The 27830-nt window shown below is 52.8% G+C and overlaps 1 protein-coding gene across 1 annotated transcript in view; it reads right to left on the bottom strand.

Annotated features, from left to right (window-relative positions):
• Positions 1 to 27830, bottom strand: part of CACNA1E (calcium voltage-gated channel subunit alpha1 E) — a 139373-nt gene that overhangs the window by 21092 nt on the left and 90451 nt on the right. The window contains exons 10-37 of the mRNA XM_054072648.1: positions 26721 to 26836; positions 25194 to 25247; positions 24704 to 24838; positions 24192 to 24401; positions 22738 to 22850; positions 22365 to 22477; positions 22109 to 22240; positions 21713 to 21785; positions 21191 to 21308; positions 20797 to 20864; positions 19336 to 19433; positions 16270 to 16326; positions 14403 to 15011; positions 14032 to 14306; positions 13271 to 13430; positions 12594 to 12723; positions 12013 to 12072; positions 11559 to 11665; positions 7619 to 7630; positions 5357 to 5453; positions 4050 to 4210; positions 3477 to 3614; positions 2688 to 2889; positions 2325 to 2489; positions 1788 to 1898; positions 700 to 783; positions 489 to 614; positions 221 to 286 (exon numbers count right to left, since the gene is read on the bottom strand). Of these exons, the coding sequence (XP_053928623.1) occupies positions 221 to 286; positions 489 to 614; positions 700 to 783; positions 1788 to 1898; positions 2325 to 2489; positions 2688 to 2889; positions 3477 to 3614; positions 4050 to 4210; positions 5357 to 5453; positions 7619 to 7630; positions 11559 to 11665; positions 12013 to 12072; positions 12594 to 12723; positions 13271 to 13430; positions 14032 to 14306; positions 14403 to 15011; positions 16270 to 16326; positions 19336 to 19433; positions 20797 to 20864; positions 21191 to 21308; positions 21713 to 21785; positions 22109 to 22240; positions 22365 to 22477; positions 22738 to 22850; positions 24192 to 24401; positions 24704 to 24838; positions 25194 to 25247; positions 26721 to 26836 (3790 nt within the window). The remainder of the gene's footprint in view (positions 1 to 220; positions 287 to 488; positions 615 to 699; positions 784 to 1787; positions 1899 to 2324; positions 2490 to 2687; positions 2890 to 3476; positions 3615 to 4049; positions 4211 to 5356; positions 5454 to 7618; positions 7631 to 11558; positions 11666 to 12012; positions 12073 to 12593; positions 12724 to 13270; positions 13431 to 14031; positions 14307 to 14402; positions 15012 to 16269; positions 16327 to 19335; positions 19434 to 20796; positions 20865 to 21190; positions 21309 to 21712; positions 21786 to 22108; positions 22241 to 22364; positions 22478 to 22737; positions 22851 to 24191; positions 24402 to 24703; positions 24839 to 25193; positions 25248 to 26720; positions 26837 to 27830) is intronic.

The following is a 27830-nucleotide window of genomic DNA, read 5'->3' as shown; positions in this document are numbered from 1 at the left end:
CTGTGGAGCTTGACTGAAGAAGCTTGGTGGTAGCTCCTTCAGGGTATGCAGCTCTGCAGCTCCCAAACAAGCTGTTAAACCCTCAGGACCTTCCCGGACTTCATGACCGAGTGAAGCACTGGCAGGTGAGCATAAAGCTGGCTGTTGTGCATAATGCTGAGGACATGCTGGTTCAGCCTGTCCGACCCAGAGGGAAGCGCACTGAGATGTCTGTGCTCACCTGCATTCCAATGATTGCATAGATGAAGAAAAGCATGGCGATCAAGAGGCAGACGTAGGGGAGAGCCTGCAAGAGAAGCACATCAGTCATCCCATTTAGCACAGGTTCAGCTCCAGAGGAGTACAAAAAGGACAGCAAGCAGCTAAGCTGTGCCAATCCACCTCTACCACCAGCTGACAAGTCAGCAAGACCTTGGGGACAGCCTGCATTTGAGAGAATCACCCCAGCACCATGGCCTAGGAGGAGAGCAAGGGTACGTGTGACTTACCTTGAAGGACTGTACGAACGTCCAGAGCAGTATGCGGATGGTGTAACCCTGGCGCAGCAGCTTGATGAGCCGAGCAGCCCGGAAGAGCTTCAGGAAGCTCATGTTGAAGCTGCTGGTGTTCACTAGCTAGGAGGAGATGAGAGGGTCAGAGGGAGATGGGAGCTCCTCACCCCACAGCAGCACACCCCACTGCTCCCAGCCCTCGCTTCACCTTGGTATCCGTCAGAATAATCTCTGTAATGCTGCCAATGACGGTGATGAAGTCAAAGATGTTCCAGGTGTCCCGGAAATAATTCTACAAAAGAAAGGAAAGAGGGAATGTGGGTTTAAGCTCAGGGATGGTAGATTTGAAGGGCATTGGGCCACGGGCCAAGGCTGCTCATAGACAACAGTGGCGGCGGAGACCTTGCTGCCCATTTGTATGCAGCCAGGGTCTGGAGCATCTTCCTGTGTCTGAGAAGGTGGCAGACCTGAGTGTCTGCAGTAAGCAGCTTCTCCTGGGAGATGACTCACACATTCAACAGGACACCCTGGTGAACGGGAACAGGAAAAGCGGCTACAGCCAGCCCCAGTGAGGCTGCAACAGCTCATCACACCGACCCTCACAGCCATGGGGCTGCTTTTCCTTCCTCGTCATGGGCACCCAGACCCCACCTCAGCCTCTGTTTGAGCAGCAGCTGGTGCAAGACTGGGCTTGACCATGGCTGGGAGCAAGGAGGGTGGCTAGAAACCCTTCCTGACACTGGACATCATCTACCAGTATAGGTTAGAAACAGGAAAGAAACTATAAAAGAGCAAATCTGACAGTTGCTCATAAGCAGCAAAGTGCAGCTGAAAGAAAGGCAGTCTGTGGCTTCAAATCTGAAATGGGCAGCTGGGTACTTGAGGGCTGTCAATTAAGCAGGGAGGTCTCACTGCTGCTCAGGTCTTGTCCAAATGATGTAGCCCAAGGACAGCAATGCACTGGTACCTCGTGGTTCCCAGGGACAAGGGATTGTAGCCACCAGCAAGACTGCAGCAGCAGCTGGCTTTTGCAGAGCGGCTCTACAGAAAATACATGGTCCAAGCACCACAGAAACAAGGCAAAAGGTAAAGAAACGGTGTGGCTTCTCCCATAAGCACCCAGCAGCAGGAAGCTGAATGAGAACCTAAGGAGTGTTTCCAACCTAAAAGCAGCTCTTGGGCTGAGACGTAAAATAAATAGCAACAACCTCACATTATTAACACCTTCTCTCTGTGATCTGTGTGCTGCCAAAGACCAAATTAACACCCTTGTCTAGAACAGGAGCAGCAACTCACCAGGAAGCCAAAAGCAATGATCTTGAGGACGCACTCCAAGGAGAACACCATGGTGAACGCAATGTTCAGATACTTCAAGGCCAGCTCATAGGTGTATGGAGCAGAATAGTACTGACAGAAAGAGAGAGATATCACTAGCCAGGAGGGGGCCTGCCAGCCTTTTGGCTGATGTGAATTCCCAGGGAAGAACTGCAGTGACCCATGTTCCTTGCTCTAGGTGCCTCAAGACCATCTCCTCCTTCCCCATCCCCCTCCCAGGACATCTGCCACTGTTTCTAAGAAGGAAGCACAGAGTAAATCCAGATTTTTCTGCAGTCGTTAAGAGATTCAGATCATTTAGGTCATCTGGTTTTGTGAAGATCTCGCCTCCAGTTTGGGGCATGTGGTGTCTCCAGTGACTATGCCAAGGGAATACATGCTAAGACTCTGTCTTAAAGCATCTCCTAATACCAAACAAAATACCCTCTGGTCACATTCCGACTGATCCTTCTTTTCCCCAGCACCCCAAACAGGACAGGCTCACCCTAACTGGCTCACCTTCATCATCAGCACCACCGTATTCAATGCTATCATAGCCATGATGGTGTACTCGAAGGATGGGGAGACCACAAAGTGCCAGACCCGGTACTGGAAGGTGTGCCGGTTCTGGGGCATGTAGCGCGTGAGGGGCTTGGCGCTGATAGCAAAGTCAATACAGGCCCTCTGGAACAAAACAACATGCATCAGACCCTGGCCAACGGTAATGTGGGGGACAGTGCCTGCCACGCTTCTTTCCTTCATAGGCTGGGCAGGCAGGTGGCTTACTGGTTGCTTATAGCTGGGGAGCTCTGGGCTCCCAAACCCATCTGTTACCCCAGAAAACCCACTAAAATGTCCTATTTCCCCATCTCGAGACTGTACCTCGTTCTTCTCCAGACTGCACTCCTCCATCATTTTGTCTCCTTGCTCTTGGAACGTAATGATGATGAGAGCCACAAAAATGTTGACAAAGAAGAAAGGGAAGACCACAAAATAGACGACATAAAAAATGGACATCTCCATGCGGTTGCTGCGGCTGGGCCCACGGTCCTCCTCTGTCACGTCCACCGAATGCTGCAGCACCCTGTGGGCAGACAAGTGAAGAAAAGCAACCAGAGATATGCCCATCAGGACTGCCTCGTGTGATACGTCTCATGGGATCCACTTCGTACAGCCAGGTCTGTCTGTCCACACTTGTAACAATGATATGATAAAGCTCTGTCTTAATCTGCTTTACAAAGACAAGCCTACGTTATTGCTATGACTTGTTTTACGGTGGTTTGCCCGTGCTTCTGATGGAAAATGGATTTTCCTGTGCTCTGCACACAGAGAAAAAATTGCCCAAGCTCACAGAGCATGGAGAAAGGTCTAGTCCTATGGTTGTCTCTAAAATTGACCTAAAATATAGCTCAGGGCCACACAGGACATGGAATTACCCATCACTCACTCCCTAGGGAAGAAGACAACCCCAGCCACGGTTCCAGCTTCACATGGGGGTTAGAAAAGATCTCATGTCCTGACATAATTTCTCATCCTTCCTCTCCTCCTACCTGCCCAGCAGTTCCTCTCTCAGTCTCACTTGAGCGTAGCCAGTTATTAAACCAATCACCCTAATGAGGGGGGGGGGGTGATTATCCCTATTCAAGGGGATGGGCAGAGCAGAATACTCACTGGGGCCAACCTTCGCCAGTGGAAACTGTGAATAAGGTGAGCAAAGCCCAGATGATATTGTCATAGTGAAACTCGTGGCGTTTCCATTCCCGGCACTTCACCTCCATCTTGTTCTTCTCGTGGTCCACATAGTTCCCTCTGCAAGGTTGGGAGAGAGCAGTGACCTCACTTTTTGAATTGCCAGACTGTGAGACAGTGGCTCCAAACCCTGGAGCAGTGTGTGTATGCAGTGAGGGAGGGAACACCTCTCCTCTTACTGGGCTGGGGGGAGAAACAGGGAGAGACTGGATAACAACTAGAAGAGAATGGCAAAGAATAAGGGAAAGGAGAAGGAAGAAAGAAGAGAGGAAAAAAACACAGGGCTCTGCATCCCGCCTTTGTACAAGGATTCACAGTGCTGAAACAGCAATGGGGATGGGGCTCACCCCATGCTGTCCACCCCAAAACACGCTGGCCAAGAGCAAACCATGACCACGGACTTAACTGGGAACCCAAAGGGGACATTACCCAGCACCCTGCCTTTGCCAGAGGTGTCAGCAGCATCGCATCAGACCTACTGAAGAGAGCACCTACATGCAGTCCTTCTCTGTGTCCTTAGAGCTGTCAGTACAGTAGAAAAACTTCCCCTTGAAGAGCTGGACGGCAATGACAGCAAAGATGAACATGAAGAGCTTGTAGACAATGAGGATGTTGAAGACGTTCTTCAGGGAAGTCACCACACAGTCGAAGACAGCCTGCAGGAGAGGGCATTGCTCACCGTGGAGAACCCACAGTCTTAGCAAAGGGACCGAAACCTTCCTTAAGACTACCATGGGTAAAGACATTTCGCACTCCTGGGGGAGAAGGAGGATACGGCTAGGCCTTCTCATGGGCAAAGGGCTATTTTATGGATGTATCCGAGACCTGGAGTATACCCCAGCATGCACACAGACACGGAGCAGCCCTTGAGGCAGCCGCAGGGATGGATATTTATACCCTCCAACATTCTCTGCAACCAGGGTAGCAGACAGGGGACCGCCCCAGTGATGAAATTAGCAGCAGCACTCAAGACCAATTAGGAAACACTTCTTTGTTTCACATCACCCAGAATAACAAGGCAGAGCTAATACTTCTGCTTGCAATAGCAGCATCTCCCCAGGCTGTGCTCACAGCCCTGGTTCTCATAGCACTTTAAGAAGGAGACAAATGTCCTTATCCCTGCTTCACAGTGGAGGCAGAGGTGTCCAGAAATTAACTAACATGGTCTGCATCCATCCACCGCTCAGGAAGCAAAAGCTGGGGTCAAAATCCGTGTCTCTGGGGTACCACCCTGGGTCTCATCCATCAGCCATATAACCTCTTGTGAGAAAAAAACCCAGGGCTTCCTTGTTCTCTTACTCATCTATCTTCTATATCCCATCAGCTAAGGTAGGGAAAACCATAATCCTACCTGCATTGCTCAAATAATCTCCCTGTTTGGTGGGAAACCCCTCTCCGGTGCAATACCATGACAATACAGCACACAAAATCCCAAGTTGTTTGTAAGCTGCTCTGGTGAGAAAGATCATAAACTCTGGAAAGAGACCTGAGCTCTTCCAAAGCTGGGGCAGCTTTTTTCATCAGAAGAGCATCTGGGCTCCACTTTCGACTCCAGCCCCACTTTCCCTGACACCTTACTCTGACACCTTGCAGAGATCCAGGCTTGCTTTTAACAACTCATTGCATCTCCAGATGTGAAGCAGCTTGAAGGGCAACGTGTTTGAAAACAGGGCTCCTGAAAACAGTGAATGCTTTGAAAACTACTTGTTCATCGCTCATGAGCAAATCAGTGTGTGTGGTCCCTGCACCAACCAATCCATGCCGGAGAAGACAGATGTACAGCAGGAGATGGGGATCATTACCTTCAGCTTTGGCAGTCGCTTGATGGTTTTCAGGGGCCTCAAGACCCGTAGCACACGAAGAGACTTGATGGTCTTGATATCCCGGCCCTTGTTGGTCCTACCACATCGGAGGGAGGCACACGTACCCAAAAATGAAACGGAAAGACAATAACCCTAAAGACCTGGGGCTGGATGCTCTGAGGGTTTCAACTGATGACAACCCTCCCCAGCACACGTAAGGATGGGAACACAAGGGCCACAAAAGTGTGACTGCTGAGCACTCAGCCCACCCAAACGAGTCTCCTCCAACACACACACTGACAGCTGGCAGAGATGAAAAATCAAGCAATCCTCTCCTCCTCGGGGTTAGCACCTTTCCCCTTCGCTGGGGAGGAGCAACATTAACAAATCCCCTTAGGAAAGCAGTGACATGGGGCAGGGAAGGTGATGACACACTCTCCCTAGGCAAGGCAGTGCTGTCCTTCCTTGTGTCCCCAAGCCACACTGCTCAACCAGGGCAGAAGATTTGCTTCCCTACTGCAGGTATGTGCTATTTGCAGTCAGGGCTTGCAAAAGGCCCCCACTGTTTCAAATTGTTTTCTAGTATTACTACTGGTTCCAAGAACTTCCTAATAAAATGAGGGAGATGTACTCAATGGTGTCTACATGCAGGTCTCTTGCCAAGAGTTTTCCATCCTGGTTTAAACTCAAGATTCACGGTCCTTGCGGTCACCTGGGGAAGCACCAGCTCTGGGCTTGGTTTCTTTGCACTAATGTTTCAGTTTTCGTCCTTTGCCCCATCCCTGGAGGTGTTGAAGGCCAGGTTGGATGGGGCTTTGAGCAGCCTGATCTAGCGGGAGGTGTCCCTACCTATGGCAGGAGGGTTGGAGCTGAATTAACTTTAAGGTGGCTTTCAACCCAAACCATTCCATGGTTCTATGATTCTATGCTGTCTCTTACAGCTTTCAGCCTTATTCCATCAGCACTACCTGGCTTGGTCATCCTGGTCTTTCATCTCACAACGCCTCAGCCCTTTCTTCCCTCTCCAGATCAAGGCTACGCTTGCCTCCACCCCAAGTCAGCTGAGGGAGGCAGAGCTTACTGTTAAAATTACTTAGAAAAGCAGAACTAAGACCCCTCTTGGCCCTCATTTACTGAATATGGTGATTAATCCCAACCACAACATGAGGGCTTTTTTCTTGTCTTTTAGCTAAAGCCCATGGGCTGGACCCTGGCCTGGAGTAGAGAAGTCCTGGTAAAAGCAGCAGTTTGTGTACACTGGGCACCCTCAAAAGACGCCAAGAAAATTACAACAGTCAGTCCCAATTACACAGCTCCTTTGCAACAGGGAGCACCATAATGGGCTTAATCATTAAGAGATGTAAACAAAGCCACTAATTAATAATCATCCCGAGGAGCACAGGCCCACAAATGCATGGAAAGCAACCGTACAAACAGCCCCAGGACTCACTTAGACCCTCTCATCTTCTACTTTGCTCAGTGTCAGGGCCTAGGTGAGTGGTTGGGGCACCTGACTGGGCGCTGGGGCGAGGATTTGAGGGCAGCACTCAGCTGGTGTGAGCTGCTACCAAGGGCAACTCAACTGCAGTGGTTTACATCTACTTAAGAGAACCCTCTTTAGAACTCAGGATGTCCCTGCCCATGGCAGGAGGTTGGAACTAGATGATTTTTAAGGTCCTTCCGACTCAAACTATTCTATGATTCTATGAAACGCCCTGGTATTTGCTTGGGATTCAACACAGATCTGGGATATAGAGCTGCATAACATCTGGAGGAAAGCCTGGCCTTGCTGCATCTATGGCCAAAGCTGAGCTATCCCCAGGGCCCTAATCTTGGCATGAACCACGTCCCGTGCCCTTGCAGAACCTCAGGGCTGAAGTCCTTGCAGTGCTTCAATACCAGCAAAGCCCCTTCCAGGGCAAAGCCTTCAACTCTGCTGCAGACTTCACTTTCCCCAAGCTTGCTCTCCAGGGTGTGTTCCACACCGTCTTGATGTACTGTGCAGACACCGAGATCCACGACTCAACCAGCCACCTCCAAAAGCAAGTCCTTGCAAAGAAAACCTCTCCTGCGCTTCCCTGGAGCACATCATCTTTAATGCACTCCAGGACAGTAGAGGGGTGTGTGCAGAGCAGCATATTCTGATCTCTATGAACGCAGCTAAGGACCAGCACAGGTGTTGGACAGACAGACACCCGCCTGCACGCATCCCCCTGCACTCCCCAGGGTGGCACCCTGCAGCAAACCGAACGGTATAGTTACCCCAATGCATTCCTGTCAGCGATCCAGCCCGGCAGCCACCAAACAGCACCAACAGAGAGAAGGAAAAAGAGAGAAGAGAGAAAAAAGATAAGAAAAGCAGTGGGGGAGCCGCGTGCAGATGACCACAGCCTCTCGGGCAGCCCAGACCCTCCAGCAGCCCTCTACCACCCCACACCTGAATTGAAAGGCACAATGAGTAGACCATACTGTGTCCTCCGGGATGGAGCTTATGTCCAGGTAGAGACTCATCCAGAGAGCTGGGAGTCTCTGCTCTCCCTGCTGGAGGTTTTGGGAGGGAGTGTGTGTAGTGAAACTTTTGCTGAAAGAGGAACCTGCAGAGAGCGGGATGGTGGGTGACAGCGGGCAGGCGCGTGGTCCTCCTCAGTCAGGAGTTGGGGAGGGATCTTGAGGTTCAGCCCCAAGCAGCCAAAGGCAGCTGCCCCCAAGGGAACCCTCCTGCAAGGCCACAGTTGCCACCCAGACAGGCTAACTTTAGTAAATCACCTCCATCAAGAAATCCATCGCTTAAGAGGCTGAGCTGCAGCACAGGATCTCCTGCAACCCAACAGGACACTTGCTCGGACAAGCCAAAGTGGTCTACAAGGTCCCTAGTAGTAACCAAACCTTCCCCGCTGATTCAGGTCAGTCACTACCACTTGCAGGCTGAGGGCTCAGCACTGGGGTGAGCCTATGAAGTAAAACATTTCTTACAAAACATAAAAGCAACCTCAGGCCTTGGCCACGTTAGTGAAGCAGGTGGAAGGTGCCTTGAAAAGGTGATTGTCTAACTCTGCAGCACTTCTGTGATGGGCTATCAGACCTCTGTCCTGACCAGCCTCATATCAGGCTTTTTTTGCCATATACAGGGGTCCCTCTTGCTTCCCAGACACCAATAGTGATGAGCAGAAGGAGGTGCTGCTTGGCAAAGAAAGAGGCAGGTGTGCTGAGTACCTCTGTGTGGAGAAACTCTTGCCCTTACCAGCCAGGCAAGATGACAAGGGCTACAAACCAACCACCCTTCAACCTTTCCACCGCTCAACCTTTTCGGCTGCTGCAAGCCTACGGGCATAGATATCACCAACTCTCGGCAGCTCCGCAAAACCACAAGCAATCGCTGCTCCTCTGTGCAATGCCTCCTCGGAGAGGGCCACGGGAGGCAAAAGAGAGCAGGGTCTTTAGTTATGGTTCTGGGTATTTCAGCTAATTTAATTTGAAGTCTTAGGAGATTTAGAGTTTTATATTGGGCTTTTTATTTAGGCTGCATTTGGATTGACGTATTACCCTTCCATGCAGAGAGCTATGGATGAACCGAGATGACCTCTCGCTCAGGATGTACCATCTCCAAGAGGGCAGTGGATAAGCCACGACTGCACATGGAGACACGGCTTTACTTGTGGGCATGTGCTCATTGGTGATTTCAATGTGGCACTGACTGCCAGTCGATGATGGTGGCACCACTGAACCAGCTCAGAGTTGTGCCCACGGTTACCCAAGATCCTTGCAGGTAAACCATACCGCAGTGGGGAGGCAAAAAAACCGAACAGCACCATGTGTCCCAGTACTTCTACCAGCAAGCACTGGACCTGGTCACCAGCCATTCTCATCCAGGTAGTGGCCACAGTGACTCTGTGGGCCTCACTTTGTTCACCCAGCACCATAGAGGAGAGGAGGGACATGGAGGACACGTTGCCTCCATGGCCCCACATCAAAGACCTTACAGAGGGAGAAGAAAATAAGAGGGATTCAGATGTCACTGCCAGTTTTCTCCTCTTGAGACCAGGATGGAGGGAGGGTAGGTGTCAGGTTGGGACATGTATAACTGGCAAACACCCTGCTGCTCCCAGGGCTGTAGCGGTGACAGGCTGCCAACGGGAAAGGCAGGTGTTCTAATAAATGCTTTATAATGTATAAATCTATCAGCGATCACTGCGGTTCCTTTGTTCCCCTCACCTCTGAAGCCATGAGATCACCTCCTCCGGCAGGAGGGACCATCAGATGTGGGGGAGATCAGGTATACATTATAAAGAGCCATCATCCACGACACAAGCAACTCAATATCTACCCAGCTACAGCTACAAGAGTGGGCAGGTGACATAGATGCTTGCTGCAAACATATGTGGGTGCTGCGGCTGATGGAGATGCTTGTCCTTGAGAATTCAGCTATGCCATGCCCAAAAGGACCTGTCCTTCCCTCAAGCAGGGTTGGAAGGGGCATGGCAGCTTCCCCACATGCTCGGTGGTGGCACATGGGGACCCCACCATCGCCAGGGCAGGGGCCTCTCCACGAACTGTGTCACCTTTGTGGGATGGGGAAAAAGGGACAGTAATGACAATGAACACTGATTACAGTACTGTTGGTGGTGGTGAGGAGCACCCATCCACACAGGAGCAGGCTGAGCCATCAACCTGCCCTCCTTTCTTGGAAGGAAAAGGTTCTTTTGTCCTCCGCCTCTCAAACCACCCAGCGCATCTTCAGGCTGCTGATATCCTTCAGCCCCAGTTCCAGACATGATCTGAGGGGCTGCCCTGGCAGAAGTGGGATCAGCCAGACCCTGGAGATGCTTGATGCATCCTCATGGTGGCCTGGGTGGCCTCCTAGAGGCTCTGAGCAATGTCCTCAGCCAGGAGACCTGCCCCATGTCCCTTCCCCATGCCAGGGTCGGTGGTCAGCCCTTCCCCTGCCAGGGGCTGGTTCATCTGTGTGCTGAGTGAGCTGAATTCTCCCGTGCTCTTCCTAAGGAGAGAGCAGCAGCTGAAAGCACCAGGTGAAGAAGGGGGTGAGGAAGGCAAAAGCAACGAGCCAGGGAGGGTGCAAGTGGGCGAGAGTGAGGGGAAGGAGCTACGACCCATCTGGGGCCAGGTGAAAGGGATGGATTACAGCCTGTAATCCATCGAGCGACTTCGGGGCTCACACCCAGCAACCCCAAGAGCCTCGCACGGTACCTGAGCTGTGGAGAAGGACAGGGCTCCAGTCTGCGCTGCTGCCAGGCCCTCCCCTCTCACCAGCACTAACGCCACTGCTGCCAGTGTCAAGGCACAAAGAGAGAACAACAGCGTGACAAAGGAGCGTGAGCTAAGCCTCTCTTCTCTTCTCTTCTCCCTCCTTGGGCACCAACGGAGGGCAGCAAGGGGTGCTCGTTACCAGTGAACCTCATGATAGCACCAGTTGTCCCTCCTCAAGCTTACACTGCACCGCTTGCCCCAGCCAGCAGCTCAGAGGAGGGCAGAGCAGCATGAAACTCATCCCTAGATGTTTCTCTCCTCCGTGGCAGATGTCTAGCTACCTCGTACCCACCTGCAGAGGAGGACTCGCAGGTGCCACAAGCTCAGTACCAGAGCCCAACCACAAGGCCATGCTCAGCAGGAGCACATTGCAGAGCAGGCATGCAGCACCCTGTCGTTGGCATGATACAGTGGGGGATGTGGGCACAAACCCCACCGGCTTCATGCCCATCCCCATCCAGCTCCAGGGCAATGCTCTTCCTTGGAGCAGAGGAAAAGCCACAGACCGGGGTACCGTTTCCAGCACAAACTTGTTCAGAGGGCAGCTCCAGCTGACAGGCTGCTGGTTTTGCTGTCTCTGTGTGCCCTGGGATGCATACCAGGTATACAACTCCAGCTCTGCCATCGTTAGGTCTTTTTCCCCCCCTCTAATAGCCCCTTCTGCCCTCTGTGAAGTTCTCTTACACCACCAACCTCTCCTAGCAGCTCCAGCTTGCCTTGCTTGCCCTCTGCCTTCCTGCTCACCAGCATTTGACAAACAAGGAGAAATATATTTCTGGAGCAGCCACACACCATCCCAGAAGCTGAGCAGAAGGGCGCAGAGAAATAATAATAATATCAGGAAAAGCAGGATATAGTAGCTATAACACACAGTTGCATCCTCCTCCCACCTCGGCCAAGGGAAGGCAAAAAGCTTACAAAGACAACGGCCACTTACGCCAAGGCAAAAGCCACCAGTGCTCCCACCACCACAATAAAATCCAGGATGTTCCAGAGGTCTCGGAAGTAGGACCCGTCCTGCAGGATCAAGCCCTGGTCGATCATCTGCAGGGAAGGAACAGTGAGAAAAAAAGGCAGGGAATGAGCAGCTTGGTCATCAAGCAGAAGCAGCCACAGGTGGGATGTGCTGGGGACAGGGCCATCGCTGGGGAGTAGTGGATCTGTCCCTGTACCCCAGGTGTGTGTCAAGGAGCAACAAATTCGAGGAGCCTGGACACTGATAAAAGCAGGAGGAGCCTGGCACTCTCAGCTTCCAGCACGAAGAACCAGGCTTTAAAGTCTCCGTTCATCCAAACTTAGGACCAGAAGTGAAAAACTGAGTTATTTTGCCCCCGCTGCAAGGATGCCGTGGGACTGCACTCCTGGTGCAGCCAGTCTGCAAGGGTTCTTACCTTGATAACCATCTCGAAGGTGAAGACGCCAGTGAAGACATAGTCAAAATACCTCAGGACCTGCAGAGAGAGGGCACAGGTGCTCTGCAGCCACTGCCAAGCAAACAGGCTCACTGGTGCCCACCCAGACCCTGTGAGCAACTCGGATCTGTTTGCTTCCCCCAAACCCAACCCGTTGCCTAAGAGTTCAGGACAGCCTTAAACGCAGCCTGTGTAGGCGAGAGGGAAAAACATTTCAGTGTGCGGTGCAAGCAGCTCTGAAATCATGCTGTGAGCCGGAATCATGCTCCCTGATACCAGTGCCTGTGCACACCAAGCATCTCCTCGGTTTAAGCTATTTTACTGTTGACAAGGTGACTTGGTCGGCTCGCCAATCTCTAAACTTTGTGTGTGGGAGGCTGAGGGGGATTCCCAGGGTTTGTAGAGTAAGGTAATGGGGAAGAAGTCAAATCCCACAGCACGGTGTGAGCACTGCCACAGGCTGCCTGATCCATCTCCCACATATGCCCCACCGTGGAAGTTAAAATCCTACAGGACCCTCTGTCTGCAGGATAAGGGGAGCAGGGGAGGTTTGCAATCACTTTGTTGCGGTCGGAATTGGTAAGGACAGGATCCTCTGCCGCGAGGGCGATGCTGCTGGCGGCGATGACCAGGAGGATGCACATCTCAAAGTAGCGCAGGTTCACGATGTAGTGGCAAGCCCTCCGCACCCTGTGGGGAGACAGTCCACACTCTAATCTGTGAGACTCTGGCATGACCCAGGCATGACCCACATGTAGAACCCATTTCATGTCACAAGTTTCCAGGGCAGAAAGACAGGCAGAGAAGCCTGAGGAGGAAAACAAGGGAGCCCAAGGGTGTTTCGGGCTTGCTGAACCCTTTGCTCAGCTGTACCAGCCCCCACCCACTCTGTGGCCAGCCAGGTAGAGTCCCTGAGAAACTGGGGGACTTGTTCTTCCAGGCTGCTGAGGTTGGGCAAGAGATATGGAAGAGCAGAAAACTGCGGATAAATTTAACGAGCACTGAATAAAAAATCATACCTAGCAATCAGCAGTCAGGAAAGAAAACCATGAGCATGGCTGACACAGAGGGAGAGCACTACCGGGCTTTGGAGAACACCATGGCTTGTTATCCAGGCTGCTTGGGAGATATTCAACCCCCTTCCCAAAACAATCCCCTGTTTCCAGTGATGTCTGCCGTTCCTTCCCCTTGTCGCCCTCCCTAGCCCCAGGCTCCAGCAGTCCGAAATATATCTCACGGGTTGGTGGTGCTGAAGATGAACATGGAGCTGTGTGGCACCATCGCTTTGCCTGTCTCGCTTTTCTCCTTCTTCCTCTTCTTCTTTTCCATTTCCTCCTCATCCTCTTTGGACTCAGCTTCCTTTAAGGGGCTGGCTTCGCCATCAGTCTTGTTGCTAACTGCAGGAAAGCGAGAGCCTTTGCCTGGCCTTGCACCCAAAGAGCACCCTGGGGTGTCCCTGCCACCCGGGCACGTGCAGCCCCCCCTGGTTTCTGCTTTGCATCCCCATGCTGTTAAGGTGAGAGGGACCAGAAGGGAAGAAAAGACACGAGCTGCTGGGATGAAGCAGGTGAAGGGGGTTTTAACAAGGCCAGCTTTCACAGTGCTGTTTAATAACACCATTTAAAGCAGCTCACCTTGACAGTGAGGATGCTGTTAAGAGGTTTGAGTGGCAACGAGCTAGGTGGAGGCTATGAATGTGTTAGGAAAAACAGGGGATGCAAGTGTTTTGCTCAGACAGGAGGAAGGGGAAAAGGGGGATCGGGCAAAGGTGCAGGTGGAAAGGAGGTGAGAAAGGGAGAAGGTCCCCAGGGGAAGGCGGCACATCATCAGTGCATTCAGATTCCCCTGTAAAACTGGGATGCTGGAGGGAGATGAACAGCAAAGAAAGCCTCCCCAGTTGATGGATGCAGATAGGAAAAGCTATGCAAGCAGCTTTCCATCCCCGCAGGGTCCCCAGGGGCCAGCAGATGGGCTCAGGAAAGAGAGACGGGTCCTCACTCTGTACCACAGCGGAGTCGTGGACATCAATCATGATGGTGGTGCTTTCCGTTGCCTTCTCAGTGTTGGGGGTAATGGAGGAGAGGTCGGGCTCGCTCCGGCTGACGGTGCGGCTGGCCTCCAGTAGCGCTTTCTCGCTGGTGTCCATGCTGCTGCAGTCCTGCTCCATCAGGCTGCCTGTCTTCCCCTGGGGGGGCTCAGATGCTCCTTGCAGGGTACTCCCCTCCGCAACGGTCCTGACCAGCTCAGCATCACCAGCAGGGACCCCGTTTGTCCTGCAGAAGACAAGCAGGATGAAAAGAGGTGTGAGAAGATAAACGGAAAGGACAAAGAGCTGTGGGAACTGCAAGATGGTCTCCCCGAGTACCAACCTGATGGGCTCCCCGCTTGCCTCCGTCTCGCCCTGAATCAATGTCTCTGCTGCAGCTGCATCCCCGTGCCGGTCCCCATCCTGTGCCCCCTCCACGGGGCTGGTCTCCTCCAGACCCATCTCCTGGCTGGCTGAGAGGCTCCCCAGGGTGCTGGCCGGCTCCTTCCCCTCAATCCGGGCTCTGCGGTGCCGGCTGCGCCGCTGGCTCTGCCTCATCCGTGCCCTGTCCTCCATGCTGCCTCCTGTCCCATCCTGCTCACCCGGCTCACAGTTCCCATGGCATGATTTCTGGTGCCATGGCTCCTTGTCACGCTTGGCCCGGGGTGATGGGCTCCTCCTGTCCTCACCACCGCCGGGGTTGGCCCCTGGAGCCGGCTGCTCGGGTCCCTCAGCTGATGGTCGCTCACCCTTGCTGCCCTGCTCCTCGGTGCATTTCTCCAAGGCAACACCATCGCCCAGTTTCTTCCTGCGGAAGATGCTGGCATGGGGGTTGATGAGGGACGGCTCGTCCTTGTTGATGCCCTCCTGGCTGGACATCTGCATGTGCCGGCGCAGCTGGCTGGTGCGCTGCTCCCACACTGACATGTGGTGCCGCCGGCGACGCTCCCGCCTGCAACAGGGGACAGAGAGGGGTCAGCATCATGGTCACCCACCCTGCTGCTGGTGCTTCACCCCTCCAGTGAAGCACGCATCCTGGATTTAATTTGGGAATGATGGGGAGAAGGAGATGCCATCCCTAGGGCTACAGGCTGGGCTCCTGCTTCATCCCCTGCCCTTCATCCTTCTGGTGCTGGCAGGGGATGGAAATGGGGCTGAAACTGTATTTCTGCCCCTTCAGAGAAGTCAGGCTGATGGAGAAGCAGTCCCAGCAGCCTCAAAGCTTCTCTGAAGGATTCAGGCAGCACACTCAGCTTGCTGGGAGCAGCCAGCATCCCGGCCTCCCCCATCTCAGCCAGGCAATGACCACCTTCCTTGTGCATGGGGACTCCTAAAATATGGGCGATGCCCTGTTCCTGCAGCCAGGGATCCCACCTCGCACTGGGGATGTCTTTGCTTTGCTCGGAGCTGGCTCCTTTTTGGAGTGGCACTGCCCTAACGTTACAAATGACAGTGTAGGGGACAATGGCACCTGCCGACAAGGGCAGCATCCTGATGGGATGGGGATGGTAAGAGGAGAAACGATGACAGATACAAGACCTGTCTTTCTCAATGAGACATGGCCACCCCAGCTGGAGCACGTCACCCGGTGCAGGAAGCTCCGTCTCAACCTATGCTCAGCCATATCCAGCTGGGACAGTCCCTCAGCCAGGACAGTCCCTCAGCCAGGACAGTCCCTCGCCTGGCACATCCCAGGTAAGAAGCCAGCCCCGTGGCTTGGGGAGCAGTATTTTTGTCTGCCTGATGGGGAAGGACCTATACTGGGCTTCTCTATCTTGCAGGTGTGTTCTAGGGAGGGCTGTGCTACGCCATGAAACCTCAGTGCATAAAATGCACACACGAACACCCTGGAAAAGACAGACATGCCCTTCCCAGCACACCAAGGCACACGGACACACCCGCAAGCCCACACATGTACAAACACATACCCTGCTCACCCCCAGAGCACGCGTGACACATGCGTACTGTGCGACACACACACGAGAAGGTTAGGCACGCACAAAACCACGAGTGCACACACAAATCCACAAATGCACACACACACACACAAACAAGGGTGCAAAGGAGCACACTGAATACAGGTGCGCACACACACACACACACAACTCCCCCGCCAAGGAGGCTGGAGGGGAGCGGTGTGCACCCCGGCCCCGTGGACGCACAGAAAGCACAGGAGCCACAGACGACACCCGCCCCCGCGGCCCACATACAGGTGGCTGCTGCGTGGTTCCCACATCGACATGTGGTGTCTCCTTCGCCTGTCTCTTCTGGGGAGGAAAAACAAACGGGTTCAATCCCCCTTTTATCCCTCCTTCGACTTGTGTGGGCAATGCAAAGAGGCGTCCCCCCACCCTGAACAGCCGGCATCTCTTTGCCTATCGGCCACCGGTTCCTGGGATGCTGGAGTGCAGCAGCCAGCAGTGATTTCCCTGCACGTACACGCTTGCACACCAGCAACGAGCTGCCCATCCAGCTGCCCACGCTCACACTCACACGCTGGGATCCATTTTGTGGGGGCCATGGAGCCTTCTCCACGCAGTGCACAGGTAGGGTGGTGCAGGCTGCAGCCTCTCAGAAGCCCTGGTACATCCTCTGGTATTTGACAGCCCTTTCAACCTTCTCCAAATCCCCTTCTTCCAAGCAAGATACGGCAATGTGAAGGAGGAAGCAACGCATCAGGTCAGCCCCAAGCTGCTCAAAAGTATCACTATGGGTTGACGGTGCCTTGAGACCGCAGAGAGGCACACGAAGCTCCCCAGCAAAAGCGAGGCTCGAGCCCAGGGCTGAGATGCCACAGAGCCGCTGCCACCTGAGCAGCCCCGACACAGGAAAGCTTAACAGGGCTGTCAGTGCCCTCCATCCCCACCTACTTCAGGCAGCTGGGAAGATTCAAGGCTTTCCCGTTTGTATCAGCAGAGAAAAGATTCAGATATGCATAGCTCTGAGCAAACAACCACGAGCATACGCAAATGTGCATGCAGGGATTTACAGGTTTTGCTTTTTGCAAATGCTGTGTGTGTGTGCAGGGCATTCAAGCAAATATAATCCAACCACATGGGACCGAGTGCCTGCGTGCATGCAGAGCTCACGTCAGCAAGACAGGACTCTTCTTGCTGCCATCCTGTGAGTGTAACGGTACCCTCAGCCCTCGGGTGAGTCACGCTGGCAATCGCCTCCTTATGGCCACGTGCACAGAACAGCCCGGTGCCACGCTCAAGGGAGAGGGTGAATTGCACAAGCGAGCCACGCAGGCAGGACCTGCGGGCAGGGATCCACCGCCATCCCCACAGCAAGTGGCCGAGCCTTCAAACGCATCCACGCACCACGGTAGGCACCAACACATGACAGCATCCGCATGTGTCCATCTGGCCACCCACTCGTCAAACAGCCCCGAGCCATCTGCACCAACGGCGCCCAAGTACAAATACAATACTCCGATCGGCACCGCAGCCACCCACGCCAACCTGGCCACGTGGGAGCAGTCATCCCTGAGCACCACCGGACCTCTCTGCCAGCAGGAACGCGTGTACAAAACCTGCCTGCGCTGGGTACCCACATAGAAATGAAGCCATCTGTGTCTGCGCACACCCAAACACAGAGATCGGCTCAACTTCACCATCCTGAGTTTCCAACAGCCTTTTGGAACCAGCTCTGCTCTGGCTTGTCCCGTGCTCTAAGGTCCACTCCAGCCTTCCCCACCTGCTGGCATCAGTCTTGCACCACCAAAGGCACATCAGACCTGATGCTGGAGATGGTCGCCCCCATGGCATTGCATCCCCTTCCTGCCCCTGTCACTACCCATTCGGATGAGGGGGAGGAGCTCAAAAAAAGGTCTGCAAATATCAGTACCTCCCATTTCAATGCCATTAGAACAACAACAAAAGGATAGAGGGATCTGTTTTCCTAACCAGATATATCCAACAATGGCCAAAAAACTCCAGCAGGGATGGGCACATAGGCAAACCCCTAGTGCCCTACCAGGTTCAATCTCCCCCTCTTCCTCTCTATCTGCCCATTCTCAAGCCTCTTCTGCAGCCTAAACCCCTCTGTTCCCTCACTTTATCAGACACATCCCCGCTGGTAGCCAGAGACAGTTGTGATGCACAGACTCTGCCATCTCTCCCCCAGTACCTGGACAGGCACAGTTTTATTGCGAACCTCGCATCAACCCCAAAACAGGGCAATATTTGTGGCTGCTGGGAAAGCAGACAGGGCTTACAAATACCCCTGCTGCCCCTAAATCCACAGGCGATGCATGCAGGATGGGGGACCATCACATCCCACCCCTGCCAAGCCAGGGCTGATCCAGCTTTGTCGACTGTCTCTGACCACCCCCACCCTGGATCGGAGCTTGCCTGAAGACAGCGGTTTCTCTCAGCAAATCTGCAAGAGACTCTGCTGTGAACGAGCTTAGCTGGGTTTCAAAGCACAACGAAACCTAAAATTCCCCGGGAATTCTATAAAAATAAAAAGAAAAAAAATCTTTTCAGCTGTACTGAAATGTACTGTTTTGGGAAACAAATCAAAACGCCTCGTTCCAATGTTGAATTTGAAAGTTTTATGTGATTTAGACCTGCAAAATAAAGGGGAAAAAAGGCATCTAGAAAGTAAAAAAACACAATTTTCTTCTGCTGAAAAGCAGAGACAAGGCTCCTTAACACTGTGCCAGGGGTTTATGTGGTTTGGGGCTTTTTTCCTTGCCCAAATCCGATTTTTGTACAATCAAATGCGGTTTCACAAACCCGCTCTATCTCTTATAACTGCATTCATTACCAGGAAAGGAGCCCGAGGGGGATTTGTGGCACCACTGCTTCCCTCTCCCCCAGCCCTGGCTGCAATCCCACAGCTCTGCCACAAAGGAACGCTCCCTTGGAACAAATATTCCCCTCCTCAAGAAAAAACACTGAGATACCTTCCTCCTCTCCAGCTTCCTTCCTCACTCCAAGCAGCAGCCCTGAGTGCTTGAGCTGTACGTTTGGGGTGGGAAGACTCTTTTAGTGGATTTTTGCCATACCCGAGCACTGAGGATGCTGCTCACGACAGAGGTGGGCTGTGAGGTGAGCAGATCCCCACTCTGACACCTCTCTGAAGGCACTGCTGCTTGCAGGGGCCATGCTCCTAGATCTCCATCCATCCTCAGGAAGGCATCCAGACAGAAAGTCTCCCTGTTTGGGGACCCTTTTATCTTGTGGCAGCCCCCAAAACCAGCTGTGCCAGGCTCTGCATCATCTCTCCACCCTGCTGGGAAGCCCTGCTGGGCTCAGAGGGGCACTCACTCGATAGCAGGCATGTTTGGGGCAGACATGGGGCTGACTTCTTTGGCTTTCTGAAGGGCGTGCTTCTGGTTAAAGGCCTCCTCTTCCTCCTGCTCATCCTGCGGAAGAAAGGGGAGTTGCTCAGTGGAATATTGGGGTTTCAACAGAAGGTGCAGCCATTGGAGGCAGGAAGGGAGGCACAGGGCTATCTTAGATGCCAAGTTTTGTGGGAGAAAGGAGGAACTGTATTTCCAGAGATAGCCTGTATGTTCCTCCCTGTGGGGATGCGACTTCCCCACTACGACAGATATCACTGAAGGCACGAGTGCTACTTAAATAAGTGAACCCAGCCCACCCCAGGCAAGAGCCAGCCTGTGAATGCTAGAACAGCCCCAGACAGCACAGACCAGCTCAGCCCTCCCTTCTTCACAGTCACAGGGGTGAGACAGGCATCCCCTTGATGGAGTGGGAGGCAAGGCATCCATGAATGACCCCAGCAGAAACCGTATTGCTTTAATGAGTATGGTTGTGTCTCCAGAGCAAAAAATGTCATTAGGAGTCATTAGCGTGCATTCAGCCTTTTTAAAAACTCAGCACTCCCTTAATTGATGCTTCTGGTATGCTGTGGGGCTCTCCCACCCCTCTCACCCTGGTGGCAGCCAGCAGCCCCTGGAAGCTCCACCTGCACCCGCCGCAGGAGGACAGGGAGCCCTGCATGCATCCCTCAAGCAAACGAGCACCATGCCCCATTTCTTTACACCAGCACGGAAGCCTTTCAGAAAACCCCAAGGTCCCGAGCGACAGACACGGGCTCTACAAAAAAAAAATGGGCACCACGGGATCTCTGGTCCCCTCCGAAAAGCAGCAATGACCCTTGCAGCTCTCGCCAATCACTGTTATCCAGATGGTGCCCTAACATTTTAGCATTCCTCAAATATTTCCCAGCATGGTCTTAAAAACAGCTAAACCCAATAATGTTCATAAGCACCATTCTGAATTGCATCTTAAATCACGTCCAGTGCCCTATGAGCAGATGGGGAATAAATATTGACACGACTGGAAAGCGCTTCCCGCTCCACATCTCCAGAGCAAATAACTGTCCCTGCATCAGAACCCATCAGATAGATGGAGGCTAACAAAACTAGGAGCTTAAAAGAAGAAATAGTTAAGCCACATTAGACAGGAAGCATGTGTGTTCCTGGAGAGACTGGCAGGTTTAAGCACTTTCCTATATCAAAGCATAAATGGCTTTGCTCAGCGATACAGGTTTGTGTTTCAGGGGAGCACCCTGGGTACCTTCGCAGAGGAAGAGCCTCCACTTCCAATTTGATGCAATTTCTTCTCAAGGCAGGCTGAGTAAGGGACCAGGTGGCCCTGGCTCTGGAGTGAGGACAGCCATAGGCACTGTTCCTGTTGCCTCTCCCACCAGCCTCATCCTTTAATGTCTTCACAAGAGAAGAAAAAGGAGTAAAAGGAACATACCTTGGTGAGCTCCTGAGCGTTGGCCAGGTTGTCCACCGCAATGGCCAAGAACACGTTCAGCAGGGTATCTGTGAGCAGCTAAGGATGCACAAGCCACTTGTTAAGGACACGGGTGTCTGCAGCCACCAAGTAAGGGTGGCCCTGATGGTTCCTCATCAGATCAGTGAGAAGCAGCCAAAAGGACAAACTCCTCACCCATCTCATACATATAGCCCTCTGTGCATCTCCAGGCATCTCCTTCTCTATGTTTGGAATATCCAGGGCTGCCACATGTGTGACAGGACTCCCTCAATTGGGAGAGAAGGAAGGAGCAGTGGGCGGGGAAGAGAGTGCCTCCATAGATGGAGATGAGTTGGGGTTGTCTCCACTAAAAGCACAGCAGCCGGGTGGATACAGTTTCCAAACAACGTGAGCACGATGAAATAGATGGAGGACCACATGCCTGAGCGAACGCCTCCTTGGGAGCGGATGCCATTGTACATCACCTCGTTCCAGTCCTCACCTGTCAGGATCTGCAGGAAAGCAAGCCAGCAGCTCTGTCACCCACACATTCTCTCCACCTGGACAGACCGCTTGACCTATCCCACCCACACGCAGGAGCTGAACACGGAGACCCTGAGCAGTGGATAACCCAGCTCTACAGCTGCAGCACTTGAGGGAGATGTTGAAGACTGCTGAGGATTTAAGTGTCCTCAGAAGAGTTTTTAAACTGTACCATCTTGCATAACAGAAGTGGAAGAGTTTCCATCCATTGCCATCTGCTTTGTTACACAGGAGGAGACTGAGGAAGCAAGTTATGTCCTAAGAGCTGATGAAAGGGAACTTGTTTGGTTTAAAAAGCCCCTTCCAGCCAGGTGGGAGTGAGCAAAAAGACCCAAGACCCTTTGGTTGCGTCCCCTTGCAGATCAGTTCCTACCTGGAACACCGTCATGATGGCTGCAGGGAAAGTGTCAAAATTGGCCGACGGCGTCCCATCAATGAAGTTAAACCTGGAAGCGAAATCAGGAGGACATAAACAGGCTGGAGTGCCAAGGTCGTCAAATCCTTGCCTGCTGTGCTGCCAGCTCTCTTGTGCTTAGAAGGACCTTTTTCCACTTCAAGGAAGATCTTCTGAGCATTTGGCGCTGGAATCCGAAAGCTATCCTGGCCAGAAAGACCCACACAGCCCAGAGGCACCTGCCAGAGCAGGGACTTGGGTATGTGAGAGGTACCACTGTTAGCATCCGGATGAGGGGCAGGGCTACAGTTTCCTTAGGCACCTAAGAGGGCTCTAACACCAAAAAAATTCCTTTTCCCTAGACTTAAAACCTACCTGCCTCCAAACAATTGCATTCCTAGCAGGGCAAAGACTACAATGAAGAGGAAGAGGAGGAAGAGAAGGCTGATAATAGACTTCATGGAGCTCATCAGTGAGACCACCAAATTCCTCAGAGATGCCCAGTACCTAGAAAAGAGAGACGGTGCTGGAGCACTTGCAGTGGTGCTAACAGGAGAGCAGGAGCGATTGCATCTGGGCTGCAGGCAAAGACCAAGGCAGAGGGTGACAGGCACGGACGGTTGGTACATACTTGGTTATTTTAAATATTCGCAGGAGTCGAAGGGCTCGTAGGACACTGATCCCAAAAGAGGTTCCTGGTCTGAAGATAGCCCAAACCACTTCAAAGATACTCCCCACAGTAACCTGAGAAGCAGACAGAGCCACGAGTCAAAGACAGGCTCAGGATGAGCTGTTGCAGGAAACCTGCATGCACCTGAAGACAAGGCACCCACAACCCTGACCAGAACTTGGTGTCTTAGTCTGGCACTGGCAGCCTATCCCAGCAGAAAGGGTTCCCATGCCTGCTGCAAAGGGACCATTCTGTCCTTCCCCTTGATGCCTTGCACTGCAGACATCTGCCAAACACCTCCCTCCCCACCCACAGCATCTCTGGAGCTGCTTACTCCGCAGTCGAAGCAGTTGAAGGAAGAATGGAAGTAAAGGCGTGGCCCCATCCCGTACATCTTTAAGGACATCTCCAGAAGGAAGAGCCCAAGAAACAGGAACTCTGCATAGTCTGAAAGAGAAAACCCAAATGTGCTACCCATGGGGCATGGAGCTGTGAGGAACATACTGCGTGCATCTGCCAGTAGCCCACGTAGCACATCGCAGAGATGGGACAAGGACCACACTGCTTCCCGCAGCTCTCTCAGACCAGAGTATGGGATAAGGGAAGCTTGTTTGTGAGGAACCAAATTGTGTGTAACAGAGCACCAGCCCTACCAATTAATCTTTCAGGGTGGGTGGACTGATGTCCCAGTGGTCTGAGAAGATCAGACATGGCCAGCATGGAGCAGAGCAGCTCTTTAGCATTATACAATGGTGGCAGAGGCATCTGCAAAGATATTAACCACACGACACCGTAGGGAAAGATTAGCAACCTGGATTTAAATCATTGCATGGCTGGAACTTGGCCAGGGTAACCAAGCCGAACAGCCAAAAGCCAGTGAAAAGCTTTTCCAGCTATTTCATGAACATTAGCAGGCAACAGTCTGGCTCTTCACCTTGTCCAAAAGATGCTTCTCACCACGACCAGCTGCCATACCACACCGTGGCATGCTGGGAACCTGGCAGGCCTGAGTGTGCTAATGCAAATTTGGGCAGGCCCAGTGCTTGACAGGGACATTTTGAAGGTGAGTAAGAATAACACGGCTGAGAAAGCAGTACTGTCCCTCTTGTAGCAGCTCAGGAGTAACACATGGCTGCCATGGGGTTGACTAAGCTGCCCTGCAGTTAGCACCATGCTACGATAGACCCGGGCGTGCTGCCTCCGAGACCTGTCCTTGTGCTATGGCCCGTGGTGGGCTGGGGGATGCTCCAATAACTGGTTTCAAGCTTGAGATCTTTACACTATGCTCTGCATCAAAACTTTAACCAGAGAGTTCCCCCGTGATTGGTTCCATCCCTGCAAACTCACATCTTTCCAGCAATTGCTTGTGGACACTCGAAGATGGATCTCCAGCAAGCTTTCCATCACCACTGTTCCTAGTTCTAGGATAAACTCAACTGAGGCCTGCAGTTTGTTTCTCTCTCTTGACAAACACATTGGAACTGAAGGCCATGAGGCCAGTAAAACTCCCCACAGAGCTGAGACAGTCATATGTGGCCAACAAGGCCAAGGGCAAATCTGAATTACATGGCTACACACAGTCCTTCTTTTCATCAACAGTGAATGTAATTCAGGTTGTTCCCCACTCAGCTCCATACCACCATGGCTCTGGAGGAATTCATCCCTACATGCCCTGGGGCAGGGAGCAAGGGCATACTGCAACCTTCACCCACTGGAGATGAAAAGATTGCAGGGGGATTTGCCTGCCCACACAGGTCTGTCACACCTACACAAAGCCCAGGGACTCACAGAGGAAGTGTGTGAGCCAGGCTGGCTGGTTGTGATGGACGATGGCCACACAGGCAGTGTTGAGAGCCACCAGGCTCAAGACGATCCAGTAGAAGACCTGGGATTTCACCATATGACGAACGGAGATGCGCAGGAGTCGCTCCTTGTGCCGTAAGTAGGAGGCTCCATCTACTCTGGCTCCTTTGAGTCCTGAGTGACTCAAAGGGTTACCTAAGGGAAAAGAGCAGGGAGAAGGAGTTGGATGTTCCAGTCATGGTGAGAGAAGGAGTTGGGTGCTCCAGCATTCCCTGAAACGTGAGATTGGACAAGCAGCTCACAGACACTGCTCTTATGGCACACGACTTATCCAGACAGTTTTTATGTGGCAGAGGGGTAAGCAGGCAGTTTGCCCTCTTTGCTGCAAAATTAGCAGTGACGGCTCATCTGTGACAGTCTCCACATGATAAGTGCAACCCTAGCAACTCAATAAGTTAGCAAAGGTTTTGGTCAAGTAAGCTCCAAACTGCACTAACCCAAGGTTGGATGAAGAGGTCTTCTCTGCGCCAGTCTCCGCTCGCCCACGGAGGAGATATCGACACAGTGCTCATCACTTGAGTCACGGTTCATGGCATCCGTCCGGTTCCTTTTGATGGTGGCTCGCCTGAGCACTGTGAAGAGAAGAGGAATGGGTGTTGAAGCCACAGTAGCCCAACTCTGCCAGTAGCCAGCTCAGTGGACAAAGACCTGGTGATCAATACTTAGCTATCTCTGGTCTAGTAACAGGATGGAGACACCCAGGTGACACTATTCTAGAGGTATCTCTTGTGTGGGCCCAACACCTCCTGGTTTCCATGTTCTCTCAGGGGTTATGCTGTCAATCCACCTCCCCACATCCCTCTCTTGGGCTGTAGACCCCACTGGGGCATTCCCAGACCTCCCATCACAGCTGGAACTACAGGCAGGCAGCCGGAAGGGCAGCCGGAAGGGCAGACAGATTTTTAGGCAGGGCATAGCTTCTCTTACCTTCTAAGGCTGAGGTCCCAGAATTTTTGTTCTCTTCGGCCAGCATGACTTCCTCTATGCAAAACACACAGTTCAGTATCAGGAGACAAAACACTGTTGGCTGAACACATCAGATCTCACCGCTTTGTACCTAAGCATTTTGCCCAGCTTGGAGATGGTTGCCTTAGGCTGCAAAATCTTGTCAAGCACTGGTTAAGCATTTAAAAGCTAATACTGGAGGGTGGCAGGTGGCAGCTATCACTCATTGTAACAGGAAGAAAAATTACTTGTAATCTACCCTTTTTTCCCTCCAATGTAATTAACCCCACTAAAAAAGTTGAACAGCACAGACAGGTCAGCGGCTTAACATCCCAACCCAGGACCAAAGCTGAGGTCTGGGGCTCAGAGGCCATTTCAAGCTACCCATTCTTTTTCAAGTCTGAACATTAAATGAAAGTGTTAATCTTCCCTTCCCAGAGATGAATGCACTGACCTTATCCCCGTGAGAGGCAAGCGAGGACACAATCTGTGACAGTTTGGGGACCAGAAACTATGGTCTGTTGCATCTGGCAGGGTGTCAGCAGGAATCATAGAATACTTTGGGTTGGAAGGGACCTTAAAGCCCATCCAGTTCCACCCCCCTGCCATGGGCAGGGACACCTCCCACTGGACCAGGCTGCTCAAAGCCCCATCCAACCTGGCCTGGAACACCTCCAGGGATGGGGCAGCCACAGCTTCCCTGGGCAACCTGGGCCAGAGCCTCACCACCCTCATGGTGAAGAAAACCTTCCTTATGTCTAGTCAAAATCTGCCCCTCTCCAGTTAATACCCGTTCCCCCTCGTCCTATCACCACAAGCCTTTGTGAACAGCTTTCTTGTAGCCCCTTCAGGTACTGGAAGGTCGCTATAAGATCTCTTGGGAGCCTTCTCTTCTCCAGACTGAGCAACCCCAACTCTCCCAGCCTGTCCTTGTATGGGAGGTGCTCCAGCCTTCTGATCATCTTTGTAGCCTCCTCTGGACCCATTTCCAGGAAGCTTGGGAATCTCTACCACCCTCAGCCCTTTCCCGGGTCCAGGAGCCCTGAGGTGGGAACAAGTGAGTGCATCCCCTCCAGACTGCTCCAGGAACACCTCTAGGTAGAAAACCACTGTCACTTCACTGCTTTACTTGTCAGACACTCACAAGTGCAGGGGACTCCAGCAAACATCAAGAGAAAGGAAATCATCACAGAGCAAAGCTCACAGTCGTGATGCTCACAGCCTCCCCTGAAGCTGTAATATATCTCATATTCAAAATATGAGTTTCATGCCCCAGAATGTGATGTTTCATCAGCTGTTAGCAATGTCTTTGCTTGCAGCCTGGCTGGACCATTACACCATCTGGAGCCGACGTCATCCTTGCACTCAATGCCACCATGAGAGCACCTGTGCAGCTTCGGGGTTGCACTGGATGATTCTCGCTCGTCCCTTCCCATCCCCACCACTCTGCCTGACAGCCTGTAGTGCCCGCCGCTCCCCCAGGAGCTCCCCTGGCCCACCAGCCTTTACCCGCTTTGTCTATCCAGGCCCGGTAGCCGTTGAGCTCCCGCTCGATCTGCTGCTGGCGCCGCAACTTCATGAAGGCTCGGCGGTTCTCCACTCGCTCACGCTCTTTGGCAAACTCCCTGGGGAAGGGCAGAGGCCGCTGGTGAGGGCACGGCTGGTTGGGTAACAGGGTACGCAGGAGGCTGGGGGCATCGGAGGGCCAGGAGGGGAGGCAGGGACCAAGGGCGAGCACTAGCCAAGGGCGACTGGATCGTGTTGGGGCAGTGCATGGCCATCCCCAGCCAAAGCATGGCCAGGGGATGGATGAATGATCAGACAGGCCAAAAGGCTTCTTTGCAGGAGAAAAGGTGTGGATGCACGTGAGCAATCACTCTGCTTCGCCACTCAGCCTTGCATGCCTCGGCTGGGAGCCACTGCCCTTCGGGGAGGATGCTCCCAGCTGCGCCTGACTCCAGAACCAGCTCAGCTTCTGTGTCCCTCTTCAGGAAATAAAATTGGGCATCACAAGGAGGCAACAAGGGGATGGAGAAGGGCAGGTCCTGCCCCCTGCCTTCACCACCTTTTCCTCTGAATCCCTTCTCCTTCTCGCCTCTCTTTGGAGGATTTTCCCAGGGCTTGAGACATCCCTGCCATCCTTCTCCACGCTTCAGTGTCTCACATGAACTGTCCAGGCATTATAGTCCAGAGAATGACAACAGCTTGGCACCACACCAAGCAGGAGGGCAGGCAGGGCCACGTGGACTCTGTGCAGCCAAGGAAGGGCAAGTCAAACGTTGAGCAACACAGGCCAGAGCTAACGTCGTGCCCGCTGCTCATTCAGCCTCTAACACACATGGTGCACAGATGCACTCATATCCATGTGCTTACATACACAATCACAAACACACTCCTTGGTACATAATAAATACAATTTCACCTGTAGCTCAGCCGAAAGGAGTGCAAAGATACCCACATGAGTTAGGGCTACATACACGTTCTCAAGCGGAGTTAAGACGCAAGACTGCACTAGTAAGCATGGTCTGCCTTCTGGTACACACACACTTGTGGCCATACACAGAATTGTCCTTGCAGGCTGCCCTCCTGAAGGCAGAGGTTTTCACCCACTCCATATGA

Source organism: Cuculus canorus, chromosome 8 (assembly GCF_017976375.1).
Source record: "Cuculus canorus isolate bCucCan1 chromosome 8, bCucCan1.pri, whole genome shotgun sequence".
In the NCBI taxonomy this organism is placed as follows: Eukaryota; Metazoa; Chordata; class Aves; order Cuculiformes; family Cuculidae; genus Cuculus; species Cuculus canorus.
Note: the sequence above shows the minus strand (reverse complement) of the source record. Positions and strands in the feature narration are given on the sequence as shown.